Raw genomic sequence first — 11,094 nt, forward strand, 5'->3', positions numbered from 1 at the left:
TAAGGTTTCAGTCAAACATAAAACACATACGCAAAGAAATGAAATATTAGAGGGCTCAATAACTAGCAAGTTGATTGGAAAGAAAATAATTATAACTGAATGGAATAAATTATAAGACAATTTGCTATCTTTTCATCTGCTATCCAAGCAAATTTATTTTCAAATTAGTTAAATACAATTTGTATACTCTAAAAAAGTTGAAAATGATATCATCAGCTATCAAGATCTGTATAATTTTTATAATGGAACAATTTGTTTAACTAGATCTTGATGGCTGATTAGCTTTAATTTCTTGAATACAGTTGTCACCATTTTAATGTTTCGACCATTGTTGAAATTAATAACCTTTTCTTTTTCTCTTCTTTTGCTCTATTTAAATGTATTTCTCCTCTTTTCAATCAGTTGATTTAGTTTGCATTTCAATTCCATCTCGGATTCCACAGCGAATATGACTTTCAGAGTTATTTAATTTACAGGAAAGCTCTTCACTTGCTATGGATAAAATTTGTTTCCCGATAGATTGATAAAGTTGACCTTCTGGCAGAAAAATCGGCGTTAATTCTCTAATAGTGATCCCAATTCTCCGTGAAATTATGTGTTCTCGTTTAATTGCATGATACCATTTATATCTAGCATCACCATAGAGAACCAGTAAACTTCTTGCAGGTAAAGATATTTCAATTTCAACATTATAATTAGAATGATCAAAGTTATTTTCATCATAATCACTCTGTTCATCAATATCTTTGTGTGAGCATTCAACTGGACTTAATGTTAGTCGTGTTTCTGAGATCAAATTTACTGTAACTAATCTTTCTCCCCAAAGCCAATCATCATCTGTAAATAAAGAAAAAAAGAGAAAATTAGCAAATCATTGAGGATAAATTTTTTAATTATATTGAGATATTCAAAAACAAATAGAACTTATTTGAATTGCGATTAAAGCTCAGTAGAAAAAAAGAGCGGGGTTTTATAATTAGAAATGCTGTAACTAATAAATAAATATCTTTTTCAACTAGATTTTTATTGATAATCTCTCAAGACTTTATGTGTTAATAATTTATAATAAAGGATGACATTTGACTTGAGAATAAGCTAAATGTTAGTTTGAAAAAAAACTTATTTCGCTTACTAAGCGAATCTTGTTGAATATACTTTGGCAGCTTAAGATGTAAAATGAAAACAAAAGTTAGAGAAAATTTTGATTAAATCTCAATATTTTTAAAAAAAATTAGTTTTGGCATCAGGAAAAGGTAGGAATAGAAAAATAGTTGAACTGACCCAAGTGCGGATCAATTGCCGAGCCCCTTTCAGGAACATACTCCAAATTACAAAGTTCAACGGGAATAAAATTTTCTAAAACCTTGGCAGATTTTTGGACATGACGAAATAATTTATGACCATAATCAGGCAGTCCATTAAACCCGTTCAATTTAACTTTTTGTTTACGAAAATTAACTTTAGGCCCATAATCTTGTTTACGACGGCCAGATTGAGAAGATACCCAAGGTGATGGTGTGGCAGGATCATCAATCAGAGACACAATTAACTTCTCCTCATCTTCACCAATAACATTTTTAATAACAGTTATGCCTTGAATAGGAATAAATTTTGGCAGTTGATTACTTTTAGTAGAAAACTCAAAACTGCCAGTAATAGAAGTTTCCATTGAGCTGTGTTGGAGATGGTATGATTCATCATCAAGATGTGTTTGAAGATCATCCTTTAACCAAGCTTTAGACCCACATTGAGAACAATAATTATAAACAATCTTAGTTTGTTGGTTTGCATTTTTGATGAAATTGCTCCTCTTCACAGTTAGATTTTCACAAATGAGACACGTCCGAATGCCTTTGCAACCACAAGGTCTATCGCCGAAAGAGTTCACATCTTTAGAGAATTTTTCGTCACATTTATCATTACTCATTTTTGACTCAGGATAGGCTTTTATAAGTTAATAAAAATATCAAAAAATGAGAAAAACGTATCAGTTGAGGAAACGCGAAAATATAGTTTGCAGAGTGAAATGCAGATGTGGTAATGAATCTTGTGTATGATGCAATGTGAGGTGGATGGATGTTGATGTGCGAGTAACACTATCCCGAAGCTAGATAGCGAAAAGAGTTTTAGATTTCTCGAAAAAAATTGTGATCACAGTGGAAGATGGTGAAAATGAATCAGTAATTGTCCTTTGGCTATGTTTTGATGCTCGAGTGTTTCAACTCTCCGTTATTTGTAGAAAAATGGTTTTTTAAATTTTACGCGAAAATTATCTCAGTAAGCTTCAACTTGTAGATTGTCGACGATATCACACATGAGAAAGTCCAATTGAGTCAACAAAGCAACTTGATCAATTTGTTCATCATTATCATTTAAGAGATTGTCTTCAGAGTCTTTATCACTAGTTGAATCATCAATAAGGTCAGCCATGTCAATCGAAGGTTCAACAATATCAGGTATAGAGTTAATACTAGTGTTGAGCATCTCAATAACTTCTTCAATTTGTGTTTCAAGCTTACTGATCATATCTGAACGCTGTTTCTTTTGACGATCTAATTTAACACGGATGGTTTCTCTAGCCTGATGGGGTCTCATCTCATTAAGAAGGTGGTGCATCTGAATAAATAACATCTCAATGTCGGAACATTTCTCTTTTCGTTTGGGTGATTCCGGGCACTTAATTAAAGCATCCAAAAGATCTAACATACTAGCCATAAGGCTTACATTCATCTTCTTGATCTCACGCCGGTAGTCATATTCTTTGGGGTACAAGCGTTTAATATCCTGATCTTCCAATGTACGGATTATTGGCTCATCAACTTTGATTTCAACAGCAAACATAGAATAACTTCCATCGGTAATCGGTTTTGGTGGTTCGGGATTAAGGCCTTTAGATATATTATCATCAGAGTACCATTGTATTAGTAATGTTGGTGGCAACGGATAAGACGAGGATATGGTTGGTGCTGCCGGTGGAGCTTGATTTGTCATATTACCCGCACAAAACGGGTGATCTAAGGTGAGTCGGCCAACTTAGGGGACAGGGAGATATAAATTTATTTATTAAGCTATTAAAAAAAGAAACAATTCAAACATCACTAAAGAATGATGATGACTTCATACCGATTGAAGAACCACACATTGAAACTTATGTTAGATTCAAGATTTCAATTTGGGAGTCAAGACTCAACCAACCAACCATTCCACGCATGCTCACCCCATACAGATGAGCCAAAATGCGAGGTAAATATGAAAATTCATTTTACTAATTTAAATCCAATGAAACTAAATTAGCTATTTTTGATTTCCATAATCATAATCATTGTTTCAATTATTATTCCCTTCAAAAATAATTTTGAATAATATCAAGTTAACCTCATTCTATGATAAATATTTCTTATAAATGCAAGAATCGATGAAGCCGGTTGTTTTCATTCTTAAGTATGCGCGAAAGATTAGTTAGATTTCACTGATTATTAATCATGAAACATTTGATCTGGCGCGAATTAAACTTTTACCTAGCAATCAAGGGATTTTTGAGAATATTTAGTGTCATTAAATGTTATTTTACTCTAAATAAAATGAGATAAATCTTAAGTTCAGTTGAAAGTGAACATTATTTTGCTAAAATTAATAATTTAGATTTATTCCATACTGAAGTTGACAATTTATGAATAGATTTTCGTTTTGTCAAAGATTTGCATTCTGATATAGAGAACGTTCAATTTTTGCATTAATAATGGTTAACTTGAAACAACATTTAAAGTTAGTTCAGTAATATCAAATTGACAAAAAGATCTTGAGAGTTGATGGTTTTGCGACTTTGGGAAAATATTATTTTTTTCAACTGTCTAAATGATTTGCTTTTTTTTAATCAACAGGTCATTCATTTAATGATTTGTCAGACTATTTTTGGATGAAGGTGAGATGAGTAAATGTTGAATGGGTTAGAAATGTGATCAGGTTTTTCAGACAAAACCAATAGCATTCTAGAAAAACAAGACATGTTGATCAGATAGTGAGGTGAAAATTTAATTCGCCAGTGATACACCGGCACAAGAAAAAAAAAGAAAGAGAAAAGTAAGAAAGCAAATTCTAGAAGAGAAAAAGAACTAACAAAAAAGAGTTGAAAGAATAAATATTCATTTCGAAAAAATGAAGACGAAATGAGATAGAAGATGAAGATTTACATGTAGAATACACTGCAAGAATATTATCTCCTCATTCTTCAATCTTCAATTTTTTATGTAACAAGCTAATTTTTACCGTTGGCAATGGGAATTGCGGAAGAAATAAGTTCTTTTAACTCTTCGGTCGAAACAGTTGGTTTGTTTGCTGATGTTGATGTGCTGGTTTGTTTTGGCTGGTTTGGTGTTCTTTTATACATGATAAATTACTGATTTTTAATGGTTTTATTATCGATATCATCCATGCAACAGAAAGAATTGTGAAGAAATTGTAAAGTCTGAGTGTAGCGTTTATAAAGCGCAATCAACGGTTGATGGTTGTGAGTGAACTGGAGCAATCCATTAATTGGACGCTATATCTTCTGCAAAATATAAATACGAAGATGAAAATTAGAAAAAAAAACCAAGTCAGAAGAGCGCGAAATTAAATCTAAAGAAAAAATACAAACCTGATTTTTCGGACTCTTTTCTTCGTCTCTCTTCGTAGACTTTTTCGTCTCTAGGTTTGGCGCCTCCAAAAATGGCGTCTCGGTCTTTAGTCTCTGCTAAATCATTGACTGGGGTAGGTTTGGTACGAGGCAAAAGTTTTAATTTAGGCCGATTGGCAATTTCCTCTTCAGTTGGTTCTTTGAACTCTTCGAAAACTGGTGCTGGTTTACGTTCTCGGTTGTTGAAATTACGATTACCCCCGTATCGGTTTCCAAAATTATTTTTACCACGCTCTTCGAAGCTTCTACCCCTAAATCCACGGTCATTATAATTTCTATCATTATAACCCCCACGCCTATTATTATCAAAACCGCCTCTTCCTTCTTCTCTGTCATTGAAGAAGTTGCCGCGATTTTGTGGTACAAAACCACCGGTGCCTCTACCTCGATTGTTCATGTTCCCCTGCGATCCCCTGTTGCGATCGAAACCTAAGACAAGTAAAATAAATAATTATGTACTTGTAATACTTGAATAGAAAATTACAAGAACGGGATAGAAAATAAATACCTCCTCTCTGATTTCGGTTTTGATCTTTACGTTTATTATCACATGGATGTATACGCAAAACTCGACCACAGTATTCCTGAAAATTTAAAAGAAAAATATAAGTATACAAAGAGATGGAAAATTTTTCATTGGTTACTGACCGCACCATCGAGTTCGAGAGATTTTTTTAATGATTCTACATCATGAAATTCAACGAAGCCATAGCCTATTTGTATGAAAGTATAGTAAAAATTAAAGTTAGATTATAGATTTAATGAAATTTAACATGCTATTTACTATACCTTTGAAAATATCAGTTTCTTTGTCACGAACCAGACGAGCAGTGCTAATCTGAGGGGTGAAAAAGCATAATTAGAGTTAAATAAGTTTTAAAATCTTCACAGAAGACTATACCTTTAAACTTTTAAAGATAACGTCAATATCGCCTTGTACAGTATTGGGAGGCAAATTTCCGACATAAATTTGGTATGGTGGTTCAAATCGTGATGGTTGATCAGCATAAGGAGCAACATAGGAATCTGATTCTTGAAATCTTCCGCCAGATCCTCCTCGGTCTCTACCACCCCTGTAAAGTAACAGGAAAAAAAGTAATGAGTAAAATGTGTGCCATTCAATTTACAAGACAAACAGCATGTCAATGTGCTTAGTGTTTCAGGATGTGTTTAGAGTAAACCCAGAAGAAAGAGATAGAGAGAAAAGGGGAGAGATGATATGGAACAGAGTGGGGAGGGAGATAAAGAGAGGGAGAAGGGGATCTAGAGAATGAAGTGAAAGAGTCAGAGGAAAAGGAAAGCAGAAAGAGAGAATGAGAAAGAAAATAGAAAGAAGGAGAAAGAAAAGATACGCACAGAGAATGAACATAGGTGGTTAGTATGGAATGATAGTAAAAAACAGAATTAAAAGAGACTAACGAAAGAACGTAAACGTAAAATGATGAGAGATACCGAGTAACAATGATTGGGGATGGAAAAAATGAAACAAATTGAAGATGGAATAAAGGAAAGAAAGCAAGGTTTATGAAGAGAGGGAGGGAGAGACTGTGGGAGAGGGACTAGTATAAGGATTGGCATTTAAACCAGTGGGAAACCTAGTTTTGATTCTTAATGCCCGGTTAAGACAATTATAATAAACTAACTTACCTGGAGAATCCTTCAGAAAAACCGCGAACACCGGAAGTAGCCATAATCAAAATAACAAGTTAAATCGATGTTGTATTCAGTTAACTTAGTATGGTTTTCACTTTTCAATTTCAACCAAATTGTCTTTAGTTCAGAAAGAGTGAGTTTGAGTGTGGTCACGTGGTTACCTTAGGGACTGATCAATAATAAAAATACTTAGGAATAATGATTCATTCAGAGCTTACCTTTTAATATAAGGTGAGAATAAACGAGAACCCGTCAGCTGATTAAGATAATCCGATTTAGATTGATTAAGATTAGCTTTGTTTAGATAATTCCAAGTCAGTCTAAGATGATTAGTTCAGGATTAAACAGATTTTATTAAACTGCCGTAAATGATGTCAGCTGTTAGCGCTGATGCTTTATTCAAGCTAGCTGAGTCTTTGAAAGTGAAAAGTGAGCTGACGGGATCTCGTTAAGTTTTACCCTTTTTAATTTTAATAGAAAGTAATTAAAAAATTGTCACTGATTTTCATTAAGAACGTCGGATTTGTCTTAATTGTTGAGAGTTAAATAAATATTATTGAATTAATGATCAATCCATTAGAAAATTGGTTAACGGTCCCTATGCTCTGTTTACATTTTTATTTTTTCCGTCAAATGAACTGCTGTTTATTGCTCGTCAAGATTACCTTATAGTTAATTGATTGTTTATTGTTGCCTTTTTATTTCTAGTTGAAAATTAACAACAAATAATGAACACTATCAAAAGTAAATTCAATCCAACTAGTTTATCCTCTCATTGTCTCAAGGTTAGTATATTTTTTACTCGTCTAAATTGTCCAATTCTGTAATATTCATGTTCATCTGATTGATTGTAACATTTATCTTATAATTTATCCCTCTTCACTATATTTCCCTATCTAAATTGAATACTTTTTTACATTTTTTGTTTCCATTTTGTTTCGTTTTATCAAAGTTGACAACCTTGATACAATGCAATTCAATGTTTTCATCTTTTAAACCCTTTTTTAATCTTTTATTTTTAATATCCTTTCACTTAAATTAATTCATTCTTCTTCTGTTCTTTTATTTCTCTCAACAGCGAAATCGATTATTAAGAGCTTCGTCTTATTTGATTAACAAATGTCCTTACTCATCAACGCTATCTTCACCGTTGGACGATCAGTTGTTGGCTTCTCAAAAATTATGTGCTAATCATTTAACATTTCTCACTGGTAAAAGATTATATTCCCAATCTTCAGGTGAAGGTAAAGATGGTCAACTTAGTTGTCCCAAATGCGGCAATCCTTGTACTCAAGTGGAAACCTTTGTTTGTAAGTTTTTGTTTTCTTTTTAAATAATTGCGTCACTAGTTCAATATCAAGATCTGAGAGCTTATTTTCAACAAGTTTAACTGGAAGTAACAAGTAGAGGTCAGTCTTGTGTGCATTTAAATAGAACAGTGCGATCTCTTATTTGTTTTACCATAATGACCTCAATCTTGTTTTTACGTCTCATTAACTCTCACTTTCAAGGATTCAAAATCATTATCGCGATTCCTACAGGCATTCGTTTTTAAAAAAATTTTCTTTTCTCTTTCAGCCTCAACTCGATTTGTAAAATGTGAAAAATGTCATCACTTTTTCGTGGTTCTATCAGATGTGGATTCGAAAAAAACTATTCAAGAGGCGCGTTCTCCTAAAAGCAATTCAGAAAACAATAATTCAGCAAGAAGACCTCCTCCACCTCCTCCTAAGAAGGTTAATTGACTCACTAAATTTATTTAACTCTGATAATTTTCTAATATTTTTTTTATTCTAATTTTAGATCTATGAATATTTAAACAGGCATGTGATCGGACAGGAACAAGCTAAGAAAGTGTTGTCAGTAGCCGTCTACAATCACTATAAAAGAATATATAATAACATCCCTTTGAGTTCAAACAAGAGTCAAAAAACAGGAGCGCCAGAAGGAACAATTATAGAGACCCATTCCAATGGTTTGTGTTCTATATTTCTTCATGCTTATAGTCAAGAAAATTAATATTCTAACGCTAATTTATGATATTTTACACCAGAAGAACTTGATTTATTCATGCTATTCTTTTTTCAGATTTATTGAATATTTCTGGATTAGGACATAGCAGTAATGCGCTTGGAGTTAGCAATTTCGCCCATCATTCAACTTTTCCTGCTGGCGAATCCAATGCGGAAGGATTCAACACTGACTCCAGGTCATCTAATCGTGGATCTGATATACTTGATTCTAAAACTCATGAACTAAAATTAGAGAAGTCCAACATTCTCTTGCTTGGACCTACAGGAAGTGGTAAAACTCTTTTAGCGCAAACAATAGCAAAATGTTTAGAAGTTCCCTTCGCCATTTGTGATTGTACCACTCTAACTCAAGCTGGATATGTTGGGGAAGATATTGAATCAGTTATAGCTAAACTTCTTCAAGACGCAAATTTTAACGTTGAACGTGCTCAACAGGGTATCGTTTTTTTAGATGAGGTTGATAAAATTGGCGCTGTTCCCGGTATTCATCAGCTTAGAGACGTTGGTGGAGAAGGTGTTCAACAAGGAATGCTTAAAATGTTAGAAGGAACATTAGTCACCTTTCCTGAACGAAATGCTCGTAAACTTCGAGGCGATGGTATTACTGTGGATACGACTAACATATTATTCGTTGCTTCTGGAGCTTTCAATGGATTAGATAGAGTAGTTAGTCGTCGTAAAAATCAGAAATACCTTGGTTTTGGTGCAACTGTTTCCGAATCGTTAGGCCGTCGAGCTGTTTCAGCGGCTGATGTTGCTAACAATTATGCTTCTAACTCTACTGCAGAAGATTTAGCTGAAAAGGATAATCTGCTTCGATGTGTTGAAGCTCGTGATTTGATAGAGTTTGGTATGATTCCCGAGTTTGTTGGTCGTTTTCCAGTTGTTGTTCCGTTTCATAGTTTGACAGATGCCATGTTGGTTGATATATTGACAAAGCCACAAAATGCTCTTGTGCCTCAATATCAGATGCTTTTCTCAATGGACAAAGTAGAGCTGACATTTCATGAGAATGCCTTGAAAAAGATAGCTAAATTTGCAATGGAGAGGAAAACAGGAGCCCGTGGATTAAGAGCAATTATGGTTTGTTAATTCTCTCAATTCCTATTCAGCTATTATTAGTATAATATTATTATATTATTAATACATTATTATTAATATTATATATTATATAACTTGCTTATAATCAGAATCTTTAAGCTAATGTTCTGTTTATTTTTTTCATCAGGAAAATCTTTTACTCGACGCTATGTTTGAGATTCCAGGATCCAATATTTCAGCGGTTTATATTGATGAAGACGTCGTGGTGGGCAACAGTAAACCAAAATATATGTACTCGACTAGTACAGAACAAAGTGAAAACGAATCTTTTGATGAGAGAAATTATGACGAAAGATATAAATATCAATCATGTAAATAAGTTAATTACTTTTGTTTTTTTTGTGTAAAAAATTTTATTCACTTAAACTTGTTTAACAAATAAAAGCCTATCAGATGCGTATAACATTTTTCTCAATCCGCTAATATTTACGGTAAACGCGACTTGTAGTACATAATAATTGTGTATCATAATTTGCAAACAACCCTCTGATTGACAGTGAGATCGATCAAGTACGTAATTCCCCAGTCATATTATTACGATTAATTATTTCAATCTCTTGACCACTACCCATTTGCAGAAAATCATCTATAGTTGACCTACTGAACTACTGTAATTGCAATCCAAAACAATTTGACTCAAATCTGGTTCAGTTAACTTAACGAAAGTAATGAAAAAAAATAATCCGCCAATATAATCTTAAATTATTTGAATTATCTGTTTTACAATTAGCTGAAATTCATGGACCATGTAAATCAGTTCAAAATCTTCATCTGGTAAATTGATAAATCCATATATTATAACATCTCCCGTTTCATCGTAATTTGCCATAATTTATATAATTAAATTTTAAATCCAACGAATAATCTCTTGTCCAAATGAAAGATACCTTGGACATTGCCCTTAGCATTCTTGAAAAGCTAGGCATATTTCAATCAAACTTTCATGTGAAAAATTATTAACGAAAACCTGCTTTCCTCAAACTTACTGTCAGGAGCGAGAGACAGACTTGTCCAGTTTCTTTGATATTTACAATATTACAAGATTTACACTGTAAATTTTACAGTTAAAATGTACATCAACATTTTCTTGAGTTATGCTGTCAACTTGGCTGATTATTTAAATTGACAGCGGGAAAAAGTTGTCAAGTCAAATTGCGGTTGGTATGATGAATAAAAGAGATTGATATTTTAATTTATTTATTCTACACCTTTAAAGCATGAGAAATATCCAGAATCATTATCAATTTCAAGTTTCACAACTCAAGTATGCAGAAGAAAAAACAGTTTTTTGCTCCGTTAATATTAGGATACTAATAAACGAGGGACTAAGGAGTAAATGCTAATGATTCGTCGATGGAAACAAACCAAGAGTTGATATGGTTGTGTTTGATGCGTGGTGTGCTTGTGTTTGTGAGCTGGAGTTATTAAGGAGATAACAATGAATGTTTAGATGCTACACATTGAGTTGTTAAAGTGCCCCGATATAATACATTATGAGGATAAATCATCCCAGTTCAAAAGAGAAAGAAGGAAGATAAAGAAAAAAAGCAAGATAATACAAAAAAAGATTCATCGGAAGAGATAAACTTTTTGGGTAAAGATACAATCAATCGGCAAAGATGGAAATGGGTC

At 33.0% G+C, this 11,094-nt stretch overlaps 4 protein-coding genes across 4 annotated transcripts; 1 reads left to right on the forward strand and 3 right to left on the reverse strand.

Moving 5' to 3' along the window:
- Positions 1–120: 120 nt before the first annotated feature.
- On the reverse strand, positions 121–3,140 carry LOC107369616 (alpha-ketoglutarate-dependent dioxygenase alkB homolog 4). The gene is made up of 2 exons (XM_015937583.3): positions 1,282–3,140; positions 121–837 (listed from the first exon to the last, which is right to left on the reverse strand). The coding sequence occupies exons 1-2, from the start codon at positions 1,925–1,927 to the stop codon at positions 395–397; spliced, it is 1,089 nt and encodes a 362-aa protein (XP_015793069.2). The 5' UTR covers positions 1,928–3,140; the 3' UTR covers positions 121–394.
- Positions 1,004–3,140, reverse strand: LOC107369618 (mediator of RNA polymerase II transcription subunit 7). The gene has a single exon (XM_015937585.3). It carries the CDS (start codon positions 2,989–2,991, stop codon positions 2,275–2,277), a length of 717 nt encoding a protein of 238 aa, XP_015793071.1. The 5' UTR covers positions 2,992–3,140; the 3' UTR covers positions 1,004–2,274.
- Positions 3,141–4,011: 871 nt separating this feature from the next.
- Positions 4,012–6,459, reverse strand: LOC107369648 (eukaryotic translation initiation factor 4H). The gene is made up of 7 exons (XM_015937615.3): positions 6,323–6,459; positions 5,577–5,748; positions 5,465–5,513; positions 5,324–5,388; positions 5,184–5,259; positions 4,637–5,104; positions 4,012–4,549 (listed from the first exon to the last, which is right to left on the reverse strand). The coding sequence occupies exons 1-7, from the start codon at positions 6,364–6,366 to the stop codon at positions 4,530–4,532; spliced, it is 894 nt and encodes a 297-aa protein (XP_015793101.1). The 5' UTR covers positions 6,367–6,459; the 3' UTR covers positions 4,012–4,529.
- A 490-nt stretch (positions 6,460–6,949) lies between these two features.
- On the forward strand, positions 6,950–9,865 carry ClpX (Caseinolytic protease chaperone subunit). The gene is made up of 6 exons (XM_015937614.3): positions 6,950–7,113; positions 7,407–7,638; positions 7,907–8,064; positions 8,132–8,303; positions 8,417–9,444; positions 9,590–9,865. Exons 1-6 carry the CDS (start codon positions 7,057–7,059, stop codon positions 9,779–9,781), a joined length of 1,839 nt encoding a protein of 612 aa, XP_015793100.2. The 5' UTR covers positions 6,950–7,056; the 3' UTR covers positions 9,782–9,865.
- The last annotated feature ends 1,229 nt before the right edge of the window (positions 9,866–11,094 follow it).

Source organism: Tetranychus urticae, chromosome 3 (assembly GCF_039701765.1).
Source record: "Tetranychus urticae isolate SD_2017Ah chromosome 3, NJAU_TeUrti_SD_1.0, whole genome shotgun sequence".
Lineage (NCBI taxonomy): Eukaryota > Metazoa > Arthropoda > Arachnida > Trombidiformes > Tetranychidae > Tetranychus > Tetranychus urticae.

What these genes read in the sequence shown, in the direction of transcription:
- LOC107369616 (XM_015937583.3), bottom strand. Translation starts at nt 1,927, where the DNA reads ATGAGTAATGATAAATGTGACGAAAAATTCTCTAAAGATGTGAACTCT. An exon ending in GGCAATTGATCCGCACTTGG is followed by an intron (nt 838 to 1,281) that starts GTCAGTTCAACT and finishes CTTTATTTACAG; the next exon opens with ATGATGATTGGCTTTGGGGA.
- LOC107369618 (XM_015937585.3), bottom strand. Translation starts at nt 2,991, where the DNA reads ATGACAAATCAAGCTCCACCGGCAGCACCAACCATATCCTCGTCTTAT.
- ClpX (XM_015937614.3), top strand. Translation starts at nt 7,057, where the DNA reads ATGAACACTATCAAAAGTAAATTCAATCCAACTAGTTTATCCTCTCAT. An exon ending in TATCCTCTCATTGTCTCAAG is followed by an intron (nt 7,114 to 7,406) that starts GTTAGTATATTT and finishes TTCTCTCAACAG; the next exon opens with CGAAATCGATTATTAAGAGC. An exon ending in CTCCACCTCCTCCTAAGAAG is followed by an intron (nt 8,065 to 8,131) that starts GTTAATTGACTC and finishes TTCTAATTTTAG; the next exon opens with ATCTATGAATATTTAAACAG.
- LOC107369648 (XM_015937615.3), bottom strand. Translation starts at nt 6,366, where the DNA reads ATGGCTACTTCCGGTGTTCGCGGTTTTTCTGAAGGATTCTCCAG. An exon ending in AGAAACTGATATTTTCAAAG is followed by an intron (nt 5,389 to 5,464) that starts GTATAGTAAATA and finishes TCATACAAATAG; the next exon opens with GCTATGGCTTCGTTGAATTT. An exon ending in AAAAGAGTCCGAAAAATCAG is followed by an intron (nt 4,550 to 4,636) that starts GTTTGTATTTTT and finishes TATATTTTGCAG; the next exon opens with AAGATATAGCGTCCAATTAA.